At 34.9% G+C, this 25,859-nt stretch overlaps 1 protein-coding gene across 1 annotated transcript; it reads left to right on the top strand.

Annotated features, from left to right (window-relative positions):
* The first annotated feature begins 21,647 nt into the window (after positions 1–21,647).
* Positions 21,648–23,423, top strand: LOC137944689 (high affinity nitrate transporter 2.4-like). Its single transcript, XM_068790408.1, has 3 exons — positions 21,648–22,457; positions 22,542–22,657; positions 22,757–23,423. The coding sequence occupies exons 1-3, from the start codon at positions 21,648–21,650 to the stop codon at positions 23,421–23,423; spliced, it is 1,593 nt and encodes a 530-aa protein (XP_068646509.1).
* Positions 23,424–25,859: the final 2,436 nt, after the last annotated feature.

The raw sequence follows: 25,859 nt of genomic DNA on the forward strand, positions 1-25,859 counted from the left end.
CCCATTCTCTGTGTATCTACCATAGCATTCTCTACCCCTATCTGATTTCACAATCTTAATTTGCATACCGCTTTGCATCTCTACTTTGGCTTTAAAGAATTTGAAGACATCTAATGCTTCATGCTTGTTATAAAGCATGTAGAGATACATGTATCATGAGTAATCATCTATAAAAGAGATGAAGTATTTCTAACTATGTGAGTCCATGTTTGGACTAAATATATCAGTATGTATGATCTCTAATATGTCTGAACTCCTATTAGCACCTTTCTTTGACTTGTTATCTACTTTCCCTTAATGCAGTCTACACAAGTCTCAAAATCATTAAAATCCAGAGTATTAAGTACCCCTTCATTTACTAATCTTGTAATTCTATCTATGGATATATGACCTAATCTCCGGTGCCACAATGTAGAGGAATCCTCTTTAATAACACCTCTTTTATTCCTAGTTTGAACATGCATTGAATCATAAGTGGCATTATTTTGTAAATTGATACTGTAAAGACCATCAGACAAAATACCATTCCCAACACAATTACACTTATGAAATAAACTGAAAGATGAGTCTGAAAAATTAAAGGAATATTCAAGTTTCATAAGTTACAAGCCTTCAAACTGAAATCAAGTTTCTAGAAAAACTTGGAACATAAAAGGCCTTGTCTAATTTTAAAACCAAGCCACTACTTAAATTTAAAAAGCAAGTTCCTATAGCTTTCACATGTGAGCTTATCTTGTCTCCTAAGAAGATGTTATGCTCACTTCCCACTGATTCCCATAGGTTTTACAAACCCTACAAAAAATTCGAGATGTGGATTGTTGATCCAGAATCAATCCACCATGTGTTAATATTGACATTAACCATATTTGATTCATAACAAACAAATGAGGTTGGATTACCTTTGTCTGCAAGACATTTTTGAAACTTGGTGCATTCCTTCTTCATGTGTCCCTTCTTTTTACAGAAGAAACACTTGAAATCTTTCTTAATACCAGCTTTGAGGGGGGGTTGTTTGAACTCGTCCTTCTTCTTGAACACACATGGTCAAAAGTTCATTAATTGACCATTTATCCTTATGTGTGTTGTATGAGATTTTGAAGGGTCCATATTGGTGCGGAAGGGTATTCAGGATGTAGTGCACTAGAAAAGATTCTGACATTTCAACCTCAAGTTTCTTCAATTGAGCCGCAATATCCCTCATTTGCAAGATGTACTCGCGCACACCTCTTACACCAGTGAGCCATAGGGACGAGAGATTCATGATTAGGGTGCTTGCTAGTGCCTTGTCTAAAGTGACAAATTGTTCATCAGTGCCTTTCAGCAAGTCTTTAACCTTTTCCTGCTGGTCCACTGAACCACGAATACCGGCAGAAATTCTAGTCATAAAGCATAATTTCAGCTGCAGTACTGGTATTAGTAATTGTTTGTGATTCGTCTTTCCTAATAGCATAGTCTATATCCATCCACCCTAAATGAAGAAGAATTCTCTCCCTCCAGATCTTATAGTTAACTCCCTTAAGATCAAGGATATCACAACAAATATCAGAGACATTTGTAGGTTGCATAACTGCATAAAATTACCAATTGCATGCTTATGTTAAAACTAAGGCCTGAATAAATATCACGTTTTACCAATGTAAATTATGCTTAAAAATTGAATCTATTGACATAAAAAAATGCAATTCATGTGGGTAAATTATGAATAACTTGATATTTTATCCTAACTAATAAGCTCAAATATAATAAAAATTCTTGTGGGATATAATTTATTATAACAAGTAAATTTAGTTACAATTAATGTCTAATATTCTTTATGTGATCCTTATCATAACATATACGTTTTCATTAAGTTAAAGATGTTGTGGATACTCTCTAATTAATAAAAATTATATGGATCACTATACATTAAACTGCATAAATGTGAAATTTACATGAGAATAGCATGAATTGCATAATCTTAACTAACACTAACAAGTTATCAATATGCACAAAATATTCTCATAATATACACATAATTAAAAACTGTAATATTATGCATAACATTTAATTTCATGCATTTAACTATATGCCAGAAATGCTTAAAAAATTACAAAAAATAAATGTATAAAATACAACATATTTGACATACGGAGGCCAGTGGCTTAGTGGTCACTAGCACCGATTTTGTTGCCAGCGCTCTTGGAACTCCCAATGGGAGGGAGTTATAACTCTGATAGAAGTGGACCATACTTTCCGAAACCAATATTACTTCTTGATAGAAATAGGACCATTGCTTCCGAAATAGAAGGGAAGCAGGTAACACTTCCTAGATTATATGAATAATGGCAAAGTCAATCTCGGATGATCAACGGTGACCAGTGCGACTTCCTCGCAGTGAGAAGACGTCGTCTGGTCGAAGATAATCAACAACACTGCGACAACGGATCTACTGCAAGACAGAAGTGAGATAATGTCGCTCCGCTCAACAATCTTCCTGAAATAAAATAATAGAGAAATTTCCGCAGACAATCGAAACTTCCGCAAAACAGAGAAGCAATTTGAACCTTCTGAAGATACTTTTCTCTGATTGAGAGCAATGATGCCAAACAGAGTCGTGACTGGTATGAAAATAAACTTCAGAGTAAACCGAGGATACCAGAGAAGACGAGCCAACAAAGGAGGATCGAGTTATCTTTCAGTCACCAGTAAAAATAGTAACGTTCCAAAATTAAAACATTTTGGCAAAGAGAGGATTAATCAGCAGAACCAGTGGAGAGACAGTGGAGACGAAGCAGAGTGATTAACAGAGAGCAGATTGAGCTCTTGAAATCAATCAGAGCATAATCAAATAATCTCACGGATTTCCAAGTTGGCTAGAAGATAATAGGCAGCAGCGAAAAATTTTCTGGATGTTGAGATAAGCTAGCGAGGAGATTGCTGGTGAGGCCGCAGACGTCGATCCGCATGCTGCGAGGATCGGCGTTCAAGCATTCCATGGAGAAACTGAAATGCTCGGTTTCTCCCGGCCTTTTGAACTGCTGGCATAGCCAGAAGGGGAGAATTCTGAGCAAATTTAAAACCTCAAAGACTGCCTCTTCTTGTTAATTCACTCCGTGCATGTTAGCCTCCAAGCAGCATGAGTGCATAGTAGGCACTGCCTTTTGACGACGAGCAAACAATACTGCAGTAGTTGTCCCTCTTCCCTCTCCAAATTCATTGTCGGAGCCTCTCAGAACTTCCATTGAAGTTGAGAAGCAGAATATCGCCTCTTTGTTGAAGACATGCTCTCGATTCAGAGACATGAAGCTCTTCTACGCCGGCATGGTGAAAAAACAATAACCACCAGAACTCTTTCTTGATCAACCAATTCATCACCATCTCTTCAACGTTTTTTCCACATTGATTTAGGGCTGCTCATTTTCAGGCAAATGAAAGATCTCAATAGCTTTGTGTATAATGCGCTTTTAAGGGGATTCATTCGGTGTTCTATGCCGATTCAGGATCTCAGCTTTTACCTACAAAAATGCTGACGTCTTGCATCTTGCCGACGAGTTTTACCATTTCCTCATTGATTAAAGTTTGTGCATTGGTGCTGGCTGTGGAATTTGAGGAGGCTTTACATGGTCGAATTCTGAAAACTTGGTTTTGGGTCACACGTGGTGGTAATTACTGAAGTAGCAACATGACCAAAAGAAAAAAAAAAAAAAAATAGTATCTAGAATCCTGAAAACCGTACCTATGAGTCCTAAAAATCAATCCTCTATATCATGTTAATTTTTAAGACTCCAAAGATTAGCTCATAGAGAAAAGGAGGAGATAACATATTGGGGAAAAACATGAGGAAAAAAAAAAAAGGTTACGGTCTTATGTCCTAACCCTCTTTTGAAGCTCAATTTATAGATGAATAAATTATAATATTATAATTATATTAAGTTGTGGAGCCTAATTAACGCCCTACACTAAGTTGGTCGCAGATCGACCTATGCACTTAGGTCGTTGTGGGGGTTGGAAGGGCGGCGGGGGCAGAGCCCCTGTCCAATCCACGATATATTGATTGTTGTTTCATTAAGGATAGTTTGGGAATTTCACTCTTGTAATACGGTTGCCTTAGTTTTCTCTTTAAATTAGGGGGGGGGGGGGGGGGGGGGGGGGGGGGTGGGCTATTTGGGTTTCTGTTTATCATCTTAATCTGAGGAGCATCTCGAGTTGCAACCCTAGAGGTCAAAGAGAAACACATGTAAGTGTGTGATCACTCTTCTAAACTATTTCATCTTTATAGTGGATTACTGCAGTAGCGGAAGATAGGACGTAGTCTCACATTGAGGTGAACCTGTATAAATCTTGTTGTTTGTTTTCGTGATTGTTTTTCTTTTCTTTCGCGATTAATATTGTTCTCGTTAGTTTGGAATTAGGGCGTTTAATTCCTATCAAATTATGCCTCTGAAACTTAAACTAATTACATCAGTGTCATCTTTATGAGATGACTCTTTATTTACCATCATGCCACTATGTGAGGGCCTTCTCCATGGTCTATGGGCTTGATCCCATCTTCCACCTATATTGGATATGTGGGTCTTGGTTGTGTGAGCTTGAGCCCATCTTCTAACACACTTAAATGCATGGGACTTCCTTGATCGTGTGGGCTTGACTCTACCTTCTAACAATTAAAGAATAGAAAATTCACGCACCATAATAGTTTGTTAACCTGTGGAGCCCAATCAACGCCTTACACTAAGTCATTACGTGGATCAACCTTCGCGTTAAGGTCATTGAAGGGGTTGGAAAGGGGGTGGAGAGCCCCCAAAAGGTCAACGATATATTGACTGTTGTTTCATTAAAGGTAGTTTGGGAATTTCACTCTTGTAAAGCGGTTGCCCTAGTTTTCTCTTCATAATGAGGGGGGCGCCGTTATTAGGGTTTTATCATTATCAACCAAAAGAAGGATCTTGAGTTACTACCAAGAGTGGTTAGAGAAAAACCACTTGTAAGTGTGTGTGATTTCTCTTGTAAACTATTTCATCTTCATAGTATATTACTGTAGAGGCGGAAGACAAGAAGTAGTCTCACCTTGAGGCAAACCTATATAAATCATATTTGTTCTCGTGCTTGCTTTTTTTTTTCTTCCGTATTTATTATTATTGTTTTCGCTAGTTTGGAATTAGGGCATCTAATTCCTAACACAGTTGACACCAAATATTTTTCTATTGATGTTCCTCTATTGGTATTCACTACCCAAGAATCCGTGCTTGGGAAATTTCACTAATTAAACTCTATTAGTGAAATTTACATAAAAGAGATTTAGACTCTCTTTAAGCCATGTGTAGCTTAAATATATGATTTACAAAATAGTTTTCCAACAAATTGGTTAGATTCTAGCTCTAACTATGCCCTTTCTATCTAGATTCTAATAGGTTTTAGAAGAACCTATCTCAAAACAAAAACACAAAACAAAGGTAAAACTTGCACCTTCATCAATTGGAGAGAAATATTCTCCTTTAGAGATTCAAGCGTCCAACTTTTGTAGCACAATGAAAGATGTTGAAGTTTGTCTAATGTGTATGAAATGGAGGGGGTATGAGAAAAGAGAGCATTTCTTCAAAGTTTGACTCACTCTTTCTCCAAAATGCACTTTAGGAAGATTTACAAAGGATTGAGAGTAAATGCTTGTGGATATACCAATAAAGGCTCATTAACTTCTGAATAGGAGGTTTGGTGGGTACTTGTGAGTTTCCCAAGCCAAACTAACTATTTTTTGCTCGTTTGCAAAAAGTTGAGCTTACATTGATTGATCAATGTAAAGTAGATGATCAATCAATCAAGTGTAACGACTATTTTTCTTTCAGAATATGACTTATTGATCGATGGTATGATGAATCAATATCTTCCCATTCGATCTGACATTTTAAGTTTACCAATCAATGTACATCGTATGATTGATCAATCAGAATTTCCTCTGGTAGGGCATGACACGTATGATCAATCAATGATCTTCAAATGACCCATCATGTTTTTGTTAGAGTGGTTTCGTCCACTCTTGTCAATGGTAGCTTTTCGCACCTAATAGATCGGTCTTTTGGGTGTATTGGCTAGTTGTTGTCATAGTATCAAAGCTGGGTACGCCACGTCCAGCGTGCCAATCCTGTGAGAGGTGGTCAAGAATGGGTGGCGTGGGTGTCAGAGTGGTTCCGTCCACTCTTGTAGGCGGTAGCTTTTCCGCACCTAACAGATCGGTCTATTGGGTTGTATTGGCTAGCCACTGTCAGTTTTATGTCCCTAACTGACAAAGTTCTGTATGATCAATCGATCTCAGAGGTTGATCGATCAATCAACAAGAATTTACTTTGCTTGGATAGTATTGATTGATTAGTTGAAACGGGTTGATTGATCAAGTTTTATAGAACAGATTGGCCACGTTCTAGATGATCGATCAACTGCTTATGCTTTATATTTTTGGCTTATGCACCTCTCGTTGATCGGTCCTTCTAGTGTTAGTTCATGTAATAAACTTTTAAAGCATGGGAATGAATAATCCTAAGTGATTCTAATATGTATAAAATGTGTATATGTATTTGTGAAAACATGTTTGAATACAAAATATGTCTTAAAGCTCCGTGTTTGCATTGTACCTCAAGTTTTGGAAGGAGTGGACTGCTATCTTTACATAGATAGACTGAGTTTCTAACATTTTTTAGTGATTCCAAAAGCTCTAGTCTTCAATTTTTCTTCATCTTCTGAGGATTCTTCTTCAAGAGTTCTTGGCTTTCCATGAAACTTGAGGTCTTTAAGAAGCTTGTATTGATTCAATGCTTTAGATCTTGAAATCGATGTCTCTTGAAGGAAAAAGATCTGAAATATTAAATTTACAATTGTTAGCACTATAAGTTTTGTTATCAATCAAAATAAAGAAGGGAGTCAACACTCGGTCAACAATCGCCCCCTTTTTGATGATGACAAAACTTAATTTTTAAAATTTAAAAATTACAACATCCCTAAGGTTAAGTCTAAGAGAAAAATATGAGGTTAATAGTCTAGAGTGTAAGTACTCTAGTTGGTCTTAGTGTTGAATTGTTCAATCCTCGTCTAGTTGGACTTTCATTCAAAATATCTAAGAGAAGCAAAATTGTTCGTAGTTAATATTATTCAATCTTGGTTGAATTAACTTTATAATAGGTATTTTGTATTATTGAAGTACCCCATGAGTTGCTAAGTTACACTATAGGGAGAGAATGCGTTTTTTTTTTTTTTTTATAAAATCTGTATAGGGTTTAGATGAATATGGTGTTATACTTTACAACTTGACTTGCTCTTAGTAAAAATAAATATATAATCTAAATTAAAACAAAAATTGTGACTTTAATCTTAGTATAAAAGGCAAAATAAAATTAATATAAACTTAAGGAAACTCATATGGTAACATTAGATAGGTGGGGCAAATTGTATGTGATTGGCTTTTCTCATACATAATACCAACTCCAATTTCAATAATTTTGCAAGTCTTTCTATCAATGTAAAAGGAATTTATGTGCATCTTATTAATTAATTTTATTAAATTTACATTTTATTTAATATTTGGTAATAATTTTTATCATAATGATTATATATTTGAAAAAACTCATTTAATGCAACTATATTAATTCAATTTTTTTATAAAATATATATTATAAATAAATCAATCTTTAATTAATTTTTCTAATTTTAATGTTAAATTATTTCAATTATTTAAATCATAAAAATCTTATCTTATTTCACATAATGACACTATTTCACTTGGAAAATACTTATATATGACTTATATCTTTTTTTAATTTTTAAAATATTCTATACTTTTTCTTGGTGAAATTATTTCTTCAAAAAATCTATATATTTTTCGATAATTTTAATTTCATCAAGAGTAAGTCAATATTTTACTCTTAATTTTTCAAATATTCTATAGTTATTCTCAAAAAAAATTATTTCACCGAGAAATTTATATACTTCTCAGTGATTTTAAAATTTATTTAGAATAAGTCACTATTTTATATTAATTTTTTAAAATACTTTACACTTATTCTCGGTGATTATTTCAATGGAAATGTGTATATTTTTAATTGATTTTAAAATTCACAAAAATTGAATTATGATTTTATATTAATTTTACAAATAGTCTAGCACTTATTCTAAGAAAAATTATTTCACAAAGAAATATATTCTCTATGAGTTTTAATTTTACCGAGATTAAGTTACTAATTTTTTGAATTTTTAAAAAACATATATTTATTCTAGATGAAATTATTTTGTCAAGAAATGTATATATTTCTCAGCATTTTTATAATTATCGAGAATAAGTCACATTATATATATATAGAGAGAGAGAGAGAGAGTTGATCCAATACAAAAAGCCATTTGGTGTAAAACATGCAAACGACTATCTGATCGAACGACTGAGATAGTTGTTAATCGGAATACTAAGATAGTCGTTGATCATGATAGACGGTAGAGATAGCGTTTTGCACCAAATGACTTTTCGTATTATATATCTATATAAGACTAAGATAGCCGTTGATCATGATAAACGGTTGAGATAGCATTTTGCAACAAATGGCTTTTCATATTATATATATATATATATTTGTTAAGAACAACCTCTATTTTGTTTTAATTTTTTAATTTTCATACTTATTGTCAATGAAATTATTTCACTGAAAAATGCATATATTTATTGGTGATTTTTAAAATCTCCGAGAACAAGTTTTTTTAATTTTAAAAATTTCCATACTTATTCTTGACAAAATTATTTAGCTGAGAAAAGTATATATTTCTCAGAAATTTTATATTTCATAGAGAATATGTGGTTCCCGCCATTGAGCGGGAACTTTTTTCTTGTCGAAATTGAAATTTCATTGAAAAAAGTGTTTAGTTTTTTGTTGGTCAAATTGATTACTCCCGAGAAATGTGAATTTGGTTGGAAAAATTAATTTCATCTGGAAAAATATTGTCGTTAAATGTCAATTTTCTTGTATACCTTATTCCTTGCATGTCATTTGATTGGGGAGCTAGGAAACTCTAAAGATAGGAAAAGTACTTTAGGATATGCTTTCCAACATGGATCTGAATCATTTTCCTAGTCATGGAAGAAGCAACAAGTGGTTGTTATATTTGTTGTAGAAGTCAAGTACATAATGGCTATATGAGAGCATTGCATTAATTATAGTTAGTAAGGGAAGTATATATTTCCAGGGATCATTAGTGTCACATGTTTGTTGGAAAATATTTTTCTAGCTGAAAATCTTACTAGAAAAATCATATAATCTTCAAGTTAAGATTTTTCAATCTAGATGGACTAAAAAACCATAAAAAAAAAAAAAATTTGAATAAGTATTTGACAATTGATGTTTTAACACTTTCAATACAATGTAATTTTTATGGTAATTTTGTATTTGACAATTTATTTTACTGAAATTTTATCAGATAAGTATGATAATATTCAAGATTGATTATTAATTTTTATTTATTTGCTTGGAAAAAGGCTCTAATAGGTCCATTAAATTTTCCTTGAAAATTTTTAAAAATTTTCATGTGATTTCCTAGTAAGGCATTAATAGGGTTTTATCTTAAGGTTTCTTGGAAATGTGTATCGTAGGAAAATCATTTCTAATTATAAGATATATTTCCAACCAGGGGCACTAAAATGGCCGATGTTGGGGGAAATCCTTGCCGAGCCATCCTAGTTATCCTCAAGACAATGTATCCAAAACACCCCGGACTGGACTAAAAGGGATCTTCTGGTTTCAAAAATTCATGTATCACCATGTTTATAGTGGCGAGCTGGTTTGTAATTGAACCCATTGTATCTTAAAAGGAAATGAGTTTCTTTTCTATGCCAACCCGATGAACAATATCAAGCGACTTGGGAATTCCCTTACCCAGCGAGTATTGTCTAACTCAGGACAGCTCTATGCTAACTGTGAGAGTAGTCACAGACAGCTTTAGGTAAGAGATTTGCAAGGAAGTGCTTAGACAGTCGAAAAGGGCAAGAGGTTTCATGTTTGACCACTCGCAAAGATGAAATAAATAACTCTCTATCATTACAAAGTGGACTTCATTAGGAGGTACAGTTATCATGAACATAAAATAATCCATGCGGCGAGGTCAGAATAATATGAAATACAGTTATCACCAATTCCAAGGACACGTCGATTCTTATCTCTTAATCTGCGTGTAGATGGTGATAGGGCATTTGGCTTCTCAATTATGAGTGCCTTGCATGGAATGTCAACTCAGAATTTAGGATTTTTGAACGATTCAAATTCTGTACTTGAACAAGAATCTTGTCTGTAAGCTTATGGCACATATTTCAAAAAGAAAAAGGGAAGTTGTTGAAACATGTAAAGGTTACTTAACATTATTAGAGGTTGAGCTAAGTGACTTGCACTTGAAATGTTAATACGATGGTTGATGAGCTTATGGAGACTCTTAATGCATATATGACACCCTTCACCACATTACTAAAAACTACGAGGGTTATTACGAGTGATGAGAATTTGAAAGTATTATCATGGAGAGAGGGACATAGAAAGAAATAGATGTTCTAGGTTCTCTCCTTATCCGTGTGAAGAAAGGAAAGAATTGCTTCAATGAATTGATGAAGAAGTAAGAATACAGGGCGTTATATAGTTTTTCAAACACAAACAAGAAAATAAAAAGAGGGTTGATTTCTACACATTGTGAGTCTTAGTCTAGGTGTCTTTACAATCTTTGTATAAATCATGAGTTGTTCCTCCCATCATGTTTCATGATTTTTGGATCTTGATCTTCATCACTTGAGCGATTGATTTGAGCTTTATTTCTCCCTTTTATTGAGTGATTTATGAGGATAATTTCCCTTGATTGATTTGGATTGATGGACTATGATTTTTTAGGATAATCATGATTAGCTAAGGATCTTTGTGGTGGGTCCTTAGTGTGAGAGATTGGAAGAGAAATTATTCTAGAAGACTCTTGAGGTAGCTGAGGTTGACAAATGCATGAGGATGTCCCCCTTTGCATTGCTTGCATGTGGGTGGACGTCCCCTCTTGTATATCTTCCTTTTGCATGACTTTCTTGTATATCCTTTGCTTGTGTGACATGGAGCACATACTCATATGGAGTTGATCAATCAATTGATTTGGAGTCAAGCACATGCATAAGAAGTCGGAAACATAAGCTCAAGATATTCAAATCTTGACCCCATGATCAAGGAGTCAAACCCATGCACTCAATTGTAAGCTATAAGGAGTCATTTGACTTACAGTAAGTGTGGATTAAATTAAATATTCATCCCCTATAAGAGGAACCAAGATATAGGTTTCACCCCAAAACAAAGGAGTCGACTTCTGTAGGGAAGCAGAAGGTGAACTCGAGCCTTAAAAGAGCCACCATAACAAATGGATTCAACCCTAGAGCAAAGGACTCCACACCATGTTCTAGAAGTGGACTTTCAAGCATATCAAGAGGCAATATCTTTGGTTGTAGACCTTCAAATCTTTTAAGTATTATTCCAAATACAGAAGCAACACAAATAGTTTATTTTTAAGTATATTTTCATATTTTTTAAATGTTATTATTTATTTATTTATTTATTCAAGAGCTAGAAACAAAGTTATAAATTAGTAATAACAAGTTTTTTTTGTTTGGATTTCAAACTTATAAATACCCAGGCTTAGCCACAAGAATTTAAGTGCCTTCCATTCAAACTCAATGATCATGTTCTCCTAAATTTTGAAATTGAAGAATTGACCCTTAACTTGAGTTTGTCAAATAAGTTAAATATTTGCTTTTATCTTCATAGTGATTTCAATATGTTACTTGGTTGATTTGAGTTTTGATCAATTGTCTTGTCTAAGTTGTGAATTTGAATAAGAAAAATCTTCGACAATATTAGCATATATTCTTAATTTTTTATACATAGTGTTGCTAATCATATTGATAGCCACTTATTTGTCAGATTCTACTATGTTGTTCCATTGATGTATATGTCTATCAAGAGGCATATGTTAAGTAGTGGAGCTTAATCAATGCCCTATGTTGAGTCTGTACAAGGATCGACCATATTGGTATATATATTAGGATCTAGTGACTGCTTGTCTGGTTTCCGATGAGTAGAGGATAATGTGATCCTTCCGAATTGGTTTCAGAGTTCGGACGGAAACCAAAAAAAAAATATTTACATGTTGTCTCCCAAGCTTTTTTTCTATTACCAGGAGACAACTAAGAGATTACTAAAGAGATTTTCTCGAGAAGCAATCTTCCCAATAGAGAACCAACAATGTTCCAAGAGGCAACTCAGCTATGCTAGCCACAGCTTTAGAAGGCTCTGGACACAGAAAGAAGTTCCTTGAGCCTAGGGCACTGAATTACTTGTTTCGATCAAACTTTCCAAGTTAAACATTGAGTAATGGAGGCAACCCGACTGCTTTCCAAGATGTTGTATGGAGACAACTTCTATATCCAAATTTAATGAGATCTTCTAGAAATAAACCACATAGAAATAAATCAGAGGGTGGGTCCTGTTGTCGATGCCAATCATGTAGATATGCCAATGTCAATGAAAATCTGATCGTTAAAACCATGTTATAAGATTGTTAAGGAATTATCTCACATGGATTAGTGACTGCAAAGATCTTGAGTTTATTAGTTGGGAAAAGACTTCCTAAGTTGTCTAGTCATTTTGGGATGGCCTTTGGACCCAAATTTACATGGTATCAGAGCAGGTACTCATATGTGTGCCTCCACCCAAAATATCCTCCTGTAGAGCCACAAAAGACAGCCCACACGTGAGGGGGAGTGTTAAAAAATAGTCCCACATGGATTAGTGAATTCAAAGATCTTGAATTTATTAGTTGGAAAAGAGGTTTCCGAAGTTGGCTAGTCATTTTGGGATGGGCCTTGGACCCAACTTCACAAAGATCTTTATCTTGATTCCGTATCAATCCAAACTAGTATCCTTGATATAGATTGAGATGACTGACGGTTTAATCTTCCAAAACAAGCAATCTTCCACAATGGGCACTATTAGGAATTAGATGCCCTAATTCCAAACTAACGAAAGCAATAAAAATAAATACATAAGAAGAAAAACAAGCACAAAGAAAGACACAATATTTATATAGGTTCGGCTCAAGGTGGGACTATGTTCTGTATTTCGCCCTTGCAGTAATCACTATGCAGATGAAATAGTTTACAAGAGAAATCACTTCTCTAACCTCTCTCACCCGCAACTGATGATGCTCCTTCGATGATGATACTTCGAGTGATAAAAACCCTAACAACAGCGCCCCAAATATAAAGAGAAAACTATGGCAACTGAATTACAAGTGTGAAATCCCCAAACTATCCTTAATGAAACAACAGTCAATATATAGTGGATCTGGCATACCGACTCAATGTAAGTCGTAAATGAGGCTTCATAACTTAACAGACACCAATGAGGTTAGTACTATTTTCAATCAGTGAAAAATACTAGAATGTGATTTTTGTTGCTAGAATGAAGATATGCAATTGCAATCGCATTCTAGCAACAACAATCTATTTCCAGTATTTTTCACTAATTGAAAATAGGACCAACCTCATTGGCGAGCCAGCGAGCGCAATCCGTAGAATAAACAACTGAAAAAAAATCCTTTCTATATGGAATTATGATGGGATATTGGTAACTGTATAGAGCTATATATGCCAAACAACTAAATACTAAGCTACTTGAGATATACCCATCGTATTCTAGGAAACTTCCAGCAGAATACCTGGCCAAATACCAATCTTCGTTGAGAGCTTCCTTCGATTAGTTTGTTGTGAACTTCCTTCGATCAATTTTGTAAACAATCCTTTTTGCTCAACCATACAGAGTCATAATCACCATGATGAACTCGAAGCGAAAATTGTAGGGAGCTATGTTGACGACAGTAGCAGAGTAAGGATCAATAGATGTTTCTCTCAATGTGAATTAGAAGTCTCATTGGCTTATTGAAGCATTGATAGTGTTACTACATACAAAAGGCGTATGATTTTGTCTATCCAAGTTGTATGTTTACATTCGTTTTGATGAACAGGAATTAGAAATCATTGTACCAATCTTCAATCGGTGATTAGGAAGGCCAATCTTCAACTCTCATTTAGTTAAATGCTCTTTGAAGACGGAAATAGTTTTCATGTGTCCTTAAGCCATGATTGATACAAGGAAAAACGATGAATCAATTCCTCCAAGGTATTGAATAGAGGTCTCTTGAAGCAAAGTAGTAGTGCAGGTTTTCATAGGTTCTATCCAGTAACTTAAGAGTAAAAACGAATTCTTCCAAGCTCAGGCATAGCATTCCAGCAGTATACCAACAAGTATACCGAGCATAGCATTCCAAAGAATAGATACTTAAGATACCAACAAGTATACCGATCAAAGTATTCCAGGAGATTAGCAGCAATAAATTGTCATTAAAAGACACAAATTAGAAGCAATAAATAGTATTTAAGGGAAGCATGAAGTCTCAACTGCTTCAGATCCAAGAACAAGAGAAAAACTTATTTTTGTCATGCAAATCCTCCATGCCGAATAGTTCCTTCATGAATCATGATCCAAGTACCAATTTTTATTTTTATTTTTGGAATTTTCAAATCACTGCTCTGATACCATGTTGATTTCAGGATTCCATAAATCAAGATCTTCAACTTAAGAGTGTAGGAGAGAAGAGAAAAGAAGGATAAGAGAAGAAGTGAGGTGAAGTGAAGGAAGAGAGAGGTAAGGACTGATGAGAGAGAAAGAGAGAGAGATGGATATATAGAGAAGACAATAGAGGGGAGAATAAGGGTTGTGGAAGATATTCAAACCCTCCTCCTTAGGCTTTATTTATAGATGTCAAGAGTACATAAATTAAAAGTATACCCTTCACCCTAGAGAGTGAAGAAGAGACAAAAAAAAAGATATTTACAATATTGCCACCAAAGTTTATCTATATCTTTCAACAATTATCTATGTTGTGGCATAGTAGAGGCTCGAACATCCATCATTCACTTTAACTTCATCTTTAGTAAAAACAATTCTTCTTGATTTTAGTTCATCTTTATAAATTTGTATTAGTTATTGAATGGAAAAACCAAACTCATTTGTCTTTTGATCGCATTGAAAATAAGGCTTTTTAAGCCTCTTCAATTAGTAAATTTTGATTTATGGGGAGCATCGCCTTTGATTTCTAAATCTAGTTACAAATATTATATTATATGTTTAGATGATTATAGTAGATTTGTTTCGATGTATCATCTTACGCCTAAGAATGAAATATTTAGTATTTTCTTAAATTTAAAAATATGGTACAAAATCAAATTTCTTATAGGTTTAAAGTTCTTCATTTGAATAGAGGAGGTGAGTACATAAACTCTATTTTTAAAGATTATTTAGCTCAATATGATATTCATCAAAAAAAATTTTGTCCATACACTCTTGAGAAAAATGGGATAGCATAAAGGAAGGATTAGCAATGTTATATGAAAGTATGTCCCCCCTCTAGTTTTTGGGTCAAAGATTATCAAACAATAGTTTTTTTATCAATGGACTTCCTACTACTCCTCTACAAGGTAAAACTCCTTACTTGTTTAATACCTCCTCCATCTACTCTCATATTCGTACATTTGGATGTTTATGCTATCCTTATCTATGGTCTTATAATAAAAACAAATCCGAACCATGTTCTCTACCTTGGGTATCATGATTTTTAAACGAGGGTACCAATGCTATTGCCCATCCCTCAAGAAGTTTTCTATCACTTGCCCTATTAGTTTTGATGTATCATATGTTCCATACACCTAGATAGATAATTTAAAATTATTATTTTAACTCGTGGTATTAGTGATTTTATCAAATCATTGGACAATACACAGCCAACTTCCACTACTCATTCCTCAAATTCTCATGACATCAATGTTGCTAACCCTTCGCTCCTATCACAAAATAAATTTTTACCAAATACAAGTTCACTACTTAGTCCAACATCATCATCACAAACTTCACCACCTTCTGGTCATATAGAAATTGTTCTTCTTGTTTACCCACCTTCTTCATCTCATCCTTTACCTAAACTTATCAAACCTAATCGTCATCCTATGATGGTTGGAGCAAAGAGTAAGACAACCTCATCTCATCTCTTCAAGCTCATCCTTTACCTAAACTTATCAAGCCTAATCATCATACAAACTTCCTCTTACACTTCCCCAATGCCATGATGCCATGAAAGAAGAGTACATAGAGCCACCTGGGACAAAACGCAATATGAGAGAAGAAAATTACTCATAGTCATACGACAAAGCTCCATACACCAATCAAAATGGTCATAGTCCAAAACACACTCCGTTCAATTTTAAAGGCGAAAAAACTACCCAAATATAGAGCTTAACAAAGAGACGTCTCACTATTTAAAGGTATTTCAAACACAAATCACCTCTTAGACGAAGAATAAAAGACTTGACTCAAGCTAGATGTTGGGCACACTCCTATACATTTTAGGTAGTGGGTCTAGGCATTACTCTAAAGTGATGAAAACACAAAAAGACAAAGTGAAGAAATAATAGAGGAAATAATTTTAACCGAAAGGAGGCAACTATGTAACACTCATACTTCCAAAGGAATCATGAATATGATCTTTTTTCTTTTGAAAAACTAGGGAAGAATATAAAGGTAGAATTTAATAAATTTGACCAAGTATAAATTTTTTGGGGTGACCACAATTTTCAGAGTTGACAATGCATAAGATACACAACCAAGTGATAAAAACGCAAAACTTGAAAACAATATCAAAACAGAAATTGTTTGCATACCTTGAACGAACACATCATGGAGTGATTGATTTTGACCAAAACTCTCAGATTAGAAGATAAGTTTGGCTAAAAAACTAGGATTCTAGGAGAAAAATAAACTCAATTCTCGCTAATGCTTGAAGAGATAATAGGAGAGAAAATAGGAAAAAATGAGAGATTTTTCGCAGAATTGACCTATAGTACTTATGATATCAATATTTCAAACAATATAAATCAGAATCACAAACCGTTTATTTCTTAATAAACTAGACACAAAGATATTTAATTTCATACCTAATTTAACATAAAATATTTGCTATTGAATATGTTATGACCTCTTTTCCTCATTCTATGGCTTGATGGTTACCTACTCCAATACAAATATCTCCTTGCATATAGATCAGATTCACATAAAATTTTGTTCTTATGCAACTAGACTTTGATACCTTTCATTAAAGTTTAATTTTTATTAATAAATCATACTTCTTTTGAGATAAAGAATCTTATAGATTTCAGTAATCTGGCCAAATTGAGTACTCTTTCTTCTTTGGCCTGCATGACCATTGACTTTTTCGATATTGATATCTCCCTCTAGAAAACTCAGATTGAGAATTGGTTTAATAGAAAAGAAAATAAACTTACATATATATCTTTTGACATAAAATTCTCCATATAAATTCTCATTCTTTATTACATAAAATGCCTAAAAATTTGAAGCTTTCTACTACTGCTTGAACCTCTCTTGTAGTTTGACCTTTGTTGTTTCAAATATGAATTTCTCTTTATAGAAAAAAACGAATTTCTAAAATTATATTTTGTTGGAAATTAGACTTGAAATATTTCCTTGAATATATAATTTGAAACATAAAAATTTTAGTGTGGAGGTGCAAAAACAAAGAAAACAACATATACTGGGACATGAAAGAATGAAAAAGATTGAATACGGACCTAAACTAGTTGAGATGATAGATCTGAAAAGGATCATATTATCTTTGTGGGTTGATCGAGTCAACTCATAGAACCTACTCAGATACTATATTGAATATTTGAAAAAACGAAAAAACTTCATTGATTTAATGTAATTTGAGTACAATAAGCCTCTATTTATAATAGAGAAAGAAGTAGAATCCAATTATAATTAAACCTCCCTTGTCCCAGTTACACCTAAAATTAAAAAATAAAAGATAAGTCCTATAACAATTGAACAAATGAATGTAAATAGAAGACCAACATAACTAGAACACCTTTAACTGAGACTCTTCTGTGAGACCTTCTTTTGTCAAATTTTTGTAAGACTACCATATCAATTCTGGCTCTATGAGACTTCTTACTGTGAGAGTCATGTAATACTCTTCTATATTTGCACTTCGACAAGCTTGGTGTGCTTGATTTGGTGATTTAGTGATTTAGTGATTTAGTGATCAAGTAAAGCAAATCCCTCATTATTCAGTTATCATTCTTCATCTGATCATTTATATCTTTATATCTCCTTTTTGTTGATGATATTATCCTTATTGAAAATAACTCATACGTATTAACACTTTTAAAATAGCCCTACATGATGCTTTTTTAGTTAAGAGTCTAGGATATCTAGATATTTTCTTATGAATTCAAGTTCATCGAACTTCTAAAAGTCTATTTCTCAATCAAACCCAACACCTTAAACAACATTGAGCTGGTATGGAATCATGCATAGTTGTATCAACCCCTCTTGCGACTTACTATAACCCCACATTCTATTGATTATAGTATAATTACAATATCCAACTCTTACCAGATCTTATATAACCTACTCAATCATTCTTGTAGCTCAATATATGCACTCCTCAACTGAATGTCACTTCACCTTAGTCAAACAAATTCTTAGATGTCTTAAAGAAATCCTTGACTATGGTTTAGTCTTATCCAAACCTTCATCACTAGAAATCCTTGCCTTATTTTATGCATATTGAGGTGGTTGCCCACTCACAAGGAGATCAACCACATGATATGTTGTTTTCTTAGGACCCAAACTCTTTTCTTGGTCAACCAAAAAAACAACTTACAATATCTCGATCTACTATTGAAGTTAAAAATAGGGAAATGGTTAACATGGATTCAATTTCATGTAAATTATATATATATATATATATATATATATATATATATATATATATATATATATATTCAATAAAACCTCCTATTCTTCTATGTGATAATTTAAGTTCTACATATTTATATCATGACCTTGTGCTCCACTCTAACAGTAAACACATAGGCATTAACTACCATTTTGTTTAGGAAAAGGTGACCATAGGATGTCTACGAGTTTGAAAAATTTTTAATGCTGACCAGCTTGAAGACATTTTTTTCTAAACCTGTCTATTTAAACCCGCTTCATCAAATAACAACCAACCTGATTGTTTGTTCAGCCTCCTAGTTTAGCTTGAGGGGAATGATGCATAAATAAAGGCTACACAAGAGAACACATACATGTAAGTCATGCAAAAGGAAGATATACAAGAGGATACATCTATCCACATGCAAGCCAGCAAAGAGAGATGTCCTAATGCATGGGTCAACCGCAACCACCTCCACAAGTCTTCTAGAACAAGTTCTCCTACAATCTCTCACACAAGGGTCCCGCCATAAAGATCCTTAGTTTTTCAAGATTCTCTTACAAATCATACTCAATTAATCTAAATCAATCAAGGGAAACTATTTTCAAAAGTCACTCAATCAAGGGAGAAAATAAAGGTCAACTCAATCACTCAATTGATGAAGATCAAGATCCTAAAATCATGGAACATGGATGGAAGGAACAACCTATGATTTGTATATAAACACCTAGACGTCACCAAAATTCACCAACCTGTGGAAATAAGCCCTCTTTTATTTCCTTTTTCGTGTTTTGAAAACTATAATGCCTTGTATTCTTACCTCTTCACCAATTCATCGAAGCAATTCTCTCGTTCTCATCTTGGTACTTTGAAGTCTAGTGTTGTACATTGAAGACTTCTCACTCTCTTTTTCCCAATTCTTCCACGGTGGCATGAATTTTCTCACTCTAACTCCTCTCTTTTCAATTGTTATATATAATGATTTAAATAAAAATAATTTAACAGTTGCTAACTATATTCACCTTCAGGGACATTTGCTCGACACCATTCATCATGCGCTCGAGTGCATCAACTTTTCAACTTCTTTTTTATCCTTTGCTGACTATATTTGGCTCTAGAGACTTCTGGTTGAGTCCATCCATCATGTGCTTAACTTCATCAACTGATGGTCTAGATAGACCACATAATTTTGAATATTGTGACCTTCAACACCTTCATGTACTCGAATATTTTTCCTTGTGGAGTCGACTCCTTTTGAGGAATTCATACGTTGTGAATACTTAGAACCAAATAAATCAATAACCTATATTTATTATCATAAAAACTGGGTTTATGCCAAAGGTTTTGAGATTTTTCTTTCTCATGTCTCACTCAATATTGCTATAATAATGTACATATAATCTTAGCATCAACTTTTCAACTATTGCTTGTAAGTGACTTTTCAACTTTTTTTTTATTCTTTGCTGACTATATTCGGCTCTAGGGACTTCTGCTCGACTCCATCCATCATGTGCTTAACTTCATCAACTAATGGTCGAGTTAGACAATACAATTTTGAATATTGTGACCTTTAGCACCTTCATGTAATCGACTTTTTTTCCTTGTGGAGTCGACTTCTTTTGAGGAATTCATACTTTGTGAATACTTAGAACCAAATACATCAATAGCATATATTTATTATCATAAAAACTGGGTTTATGCCAAAGGTTTTGAGATTTTTCTTTCTCATGTCTTACTCATGATTGCTATAATAATGTACATATAATCTTAGCATCAACTTTTCAACTATTGCTTGTAAGTGACTTTTCAACTTTTTTTTATCCTTTGCTGACTATGCTCGGCTCTAGGGACTTCTGCTCGACTCCATCCATCATGTGGTTAACTTCATCAACTAATGGCCAAGTTAGACAATACAATTTTGAATATTGTGACCTTTAACACCTTCATGTACTCGATTTATTTTCCTTGTGGAGTCGACTCCTTTTGAGGAATTCATACTTTGTGAATACTTATAACTAAATACATCAATAGACTATATTTATTATCATAAAAACTGGGTTTATGCCTAAGGTTTTGAGATTTTTCTTTCTCATGTCTCTCTCAAGATCGCTATAATAATGTACATATAATCTTAGCATCAACTTTTCAACTACTGCTTGTAACTGGCTTTTCATCTTCTTTTTGATCCTTTGCTGACTATATTTGGCTCTAGGGACTTCTGCTGGACTCCATCCATCATGTGCCTGAATCCATCGACTGATGTTTGAGTTAGACAATACAATTTTTAATATTGTGACTTTTCTGCTCATTCATATACTCAATTTTTTTTTCTTGTGGCGTCGACTCCTTTTGAGGAATTCATACTTTGTGAATACTTAGATCCAATTATATCAATAGCCTGTATTTATTATCATAAAAACTGGGTTTATGCCGAAGGTTTTGAGATTTTCTTTCTCATGTCTCACTCAAGATCGTTATAATAATATACATATAATCTTAGCTTGATTAGAAGGGTTGTGTTCTTCCCTCGCTCCCAAGAGGTAGTTTGATGGAATATGCATCGGGACCTCTTCATGTCAAAAAACGAGATGCGGCGGTGGGGTAATTAGGATGGTATTCTTTAATATGCAGAACCTTATTTTTTGTCCATAAATCTTTCAAATGTCAATGGATTCCCCTTATAAATACCATCAACAAGCTCAATTTTCTCAATCAACTGCCCACATCATCTTCTATTTCTGCTTTTGTCCATTCGAAGCGAAACAAAGAGCTCCGAGATGGCGGAAACGATAGGTGCTCCGGGAAGCTCAATGCATGGGGTGACGGGGAGAGAGCAGAGTTACGCTTTCTCAGTGGCATCACCGGTTGTGCCGACTGATAAAACGGCAAAGTTCGCGTTACCCGTGGATTCAGAGCACAAGGCTAAGGTGTTCAGGCTATTTTCCTTTGCCAATCCACATATGAGGACTTTCCACCTCTCCTGGATATCTTTCTTCACCTGCTTCATCTCCACTTTCGCTGCTGCGCCACTCGTACCGATCATCCGGGACAACCTCAATCTGAAAAAGGGGGACATCGGGAACGCTGGGATTGCGTCCGTCTCGGGAAGCATTTTCTCGAGGCTGGCCATGGGCGCGATCTGTGACCTGCTTGGCCCCAGATACGGATGTGCTTTCCTGATGATGCTGTCGGCCCCTACTGTGTTTTGTATGTCCGTGGTGTCGAATGCTGGGGGGTACATAGCCGTGCGTTTCATGATAGGCTTCTCTCTTGCAACCTTCGTTTCTTGCCAGTATTGGATGAGTACCATGTTCAATAGCCAGATCATCGGGCTTGTGAATGGAACGGCGGCTGGATGGGGAAATATGGGTGGTGGAGCAACGCAGCTTCTCATGCCTATTCTATACGAAATTATTCGGAAGGTTGGAGCAACCCCCTTCACCGCCTGGCGAATTGCCTTCTTCATTCCTGGACTCGGTCACATCGTCATGGGGATTTTGGTACTAACTCTTGGTCAAGATTTGCCTGATGGCAATCTCAACAGCCTTCAGAAGAAAGGGGATGTCACCAAGGACAAATTCTCTAATGTAATTTTCTTCCTCGGCCAGTGAGTTTCTTGCTTTCATAATCCATTACCTAACTCTTTTTTCATATATTTTGTTATAATGCAGGTGCTCTGGTACGCCATGGCAAACTATAGGACATGGATCTTTGCCCTTCTCTATGGCTACTCCATGGGTGTGGAGTTATCAACAGATAATGTCGTCGCCGAGTATTTCTATGACAGGTTAAAACACTTCCTTTTAGTTATTTCTTTTTTTCCACTCTCCCATAATTAATTTGATTGTCGATACTAACTTCCCTACTTGATGCATGTTGCAAACAGGTTTCATCTTAAACTCCACACGGCTGGAATCATTGCTGCCTGCTTTGGAATGGCCAACATAGTTGCTCGACCCATGGGAGGTTACTTGTCTGACCTGGGTGGACGACGGTATGGGATGAGAGCCCGACTCTGGAACCTCTGGATCCTCCAGACCCTTGGAGGTGCCTTCTGCATCTGGCTCGGTCGTGCTAATAGTCTACCAATCTCCATCCTCGCCATGATGTTGTTCTCCGTTTGTGCTCAGGCTGCTTGTGGGGCAACCTTCGGCGTCATCCCCTTCGTCTCACGGAGATCACTAGGGATCATCTCGGGACTCACGGGTGCAGGCGGCAACTTCGGTTCTGGACTCACACAGTTGCTGTTCTTCACCAGTTCGAGGTTCTCGACAGCAACTGGGATATCTCTCATGGGAGTGATGATAATTGCTTGCACCATGCCCGTCACTTTGGTTCACTTCCCTCAGTGGGGAAGCATGTTCTTACCGGCATCCAGTGATGTTGTCAAATCCAGCGAGGAGTATTACTACGGATCTGAATGGACGGAAGACGAGAAGCAAAAGGGATTGCATCAAAACAGCATAAAGTTTGCTGAGAACAGCCGATCGGAAAGAGGTCGGAGAATCGCCTCGGCTCTGACCCCGCCTAATGCTACCCCCGCTCATGTCTAGGCCGTCAATTGCCAATAACACAGAGACAAGTTAAGCTTTTAGTTGGTCAACTTGTTGAGTTAAATATGTTTCTATGGTTAAACTGGAATCCTAATGGGATCCATAAAAAGATAGAATCTGTTCTGCTTCGCTCATATATTAAATTGGTAAGTGGAATATGAATCTTACGCTCCATTGTGTATTATATGCGATATGAATTTAAAACTATCAAAATTGATATTTATTCATTATACAGCATCTTTAATCTTCCAAACCACCAGACAGGGTCGCGTGCTGTGAGGTGCAAACCTACACACAGGGAGTCGTTCAGTGGACTGATAAAAGCTGAAGACGTGGGATGGAAGTCATGGGCGAAGGGACTAACATGGCTAACATCTAAATATTGACAAAGTTATTCACATAAATCTTATCAAATAATTATGTGTTAGGCAATCAGTTACATCTGTATGGACTGATAAAAGCTTGTTGAAACTTGTTTCGCATCAATTGGTATGAGAGGGGATGATTTATGACTATGGGTACTATAGGGGGGGTTAGTCAACATGACTCAGGACATGAACTTCAGGCGCATTACTCAGTTGATGTCCTGATGTCGTTAGGGAGCGCCAAACTTCATGTCATGTACATGATCATCCATGACTCAAGAGTTCATGTCCCAAGAGTAAATGGTGGAAAGTGTTTTCCGCCCGATTTTGAGAATCATGTACATGACACTATCGCAGGGCTCTCTCTCCCGCATACCCTCGCTCATTTTCTGCCATTTCGTTCCCGCAACCCTCTCTCGTTCTTTGCTCCCTCTCTCATCTCCACCGTCCCTCTCCGGTCTCCCTCTCTACAGCGTCCATCTCTTGTTGTGAACGTCCTTTCGGCGTCTTTCTCTACATCTCGGACTCGCTCTCCCTCTGAACCTCCCTCTCTCTTATCCCTCTCGGCCTCCCTCATTTCTCTCCCTCTCTTCTCCCTTTCAACATCTCACTCCCTTCTCCCTATCACTATTATCTTTTCCCCCAAAATACCTTTTGATTTCCTGTGATTTCCCCTATTTTAGTTTCGGTTTTCTTCGATTTTGACATTTGGGCTTCGATTTCTTAATTTCTACTTCGATTTGGCATCAATTTCCCCATTCAGCTTAGATTTCAGCCATCGGCTTCGATTTTTCCCAAATTTTAGAAGGTATGACTAAACCCAAATTATTTTTTTCTGATTAAATGAGTGTTGTATTTGATTTAATTTTAGTTTCAGTGCCTAATTTGGGGTTATTTGTGCATAATTGTGGGATTTAGTGTTACGGTTTAGGGTCTAATTTTTTTATTAGGGTTAGGGTTTAGTATTTTTAGGGTTTGGTGCTCTGTATTTAGGGGTTAAGGATTTATGGTATTGTTAGGATTTAGGTTCTGGAATTAGGGTTTAGTTTTTTTTCAAAAAAAATTCAGTTTGGGTGATAGGGTTTGGGGCTTTTAGGGTTTTTAAGATCTAGGCTCCCTTTACAATGATATATTTGATTTGGAAGACGATGATTCAGATGACTAGTTCGGTGGAGGAGGTGATGAGGTCCAATTACGTGCAACGGACGATACAGACAGTGATGATAGCGATGGTCTTATGGAAAAGAATACCTAAGTAACAAGCTTTCGGAGGCAGCGTGCATTCGAATCCACAAGAGCCGGCACAATTTCGAGATGACATAGTGGAATGATAACTGATGATTGTATCTTTTATTGTTTTTGAACATGTGTTGTTCTTATGTACTAAACTTGTAATTTGATGATTTCGAACTGATTATTACAATAAAACTTTATTACATTAGTAATAAAGTTGTATATTTATTTATATATTATATTTATTAAATTTTATTACTATATTAAACTAGATATTTAAGTTTGGTAAATAAAATATAGTTACAATATGCATTTGATCAATTGATTAATTTCAATTTTGTGGAAATATATTATTAATTAATACTACGCCATATTACGTTTTTAATAAAATAATTCTTTATTTACTCATTATATTTATTTTTTATTTATTGTATTATATTAGTGATTTAATAGTAGTAATATTCTGTAAAAATATATAGTGTATTAAAGTTATGATTAGATCAATTTTTCCTCTTAAATCATTCATTTTTAGGCTATTGTATATCATATTACTAAATTAATAGCTAAACATATTACTTTCGTTTTTGTTATTTATAATGTTATTTATTTATTACCTGTAATTAATCATGTGTGTATTTCATTGGCTCACGTAATTACCATATTAATGCACAATAACATATCTAATTCAATTAATAAATATATTAATATATTTTAATTATATATTAAATAAGTTATTCATGTAGTAATAATGATTGTTTTACCTAATTTGGGGTTCGAGGATTATGTTATAATTATAAGTGTACTGTACAGGTTTAGGGATTCTCTTATTTTTTATGTT

The sequence above is a fragment of the Aristolochia californica genome, unplaced genomic scaffold, assembly GCF_029961685.1.
Source record: "Aristolochia californica isolate CCGP_79_NKW_82.1479 unplaced genomic scaffold, dmAriCali1.0.hap1 SCAF_11, whole genome shotgun sequence".
In the NCBI taxonomy this organism is placed as follows: domain Eukaryota; kingdom Viridiplantae; phylum Streptophyta; class Magnoliopsida; order Piperales; family Aristolochiaceae; genus Aristolochia; species Aristolochia californica.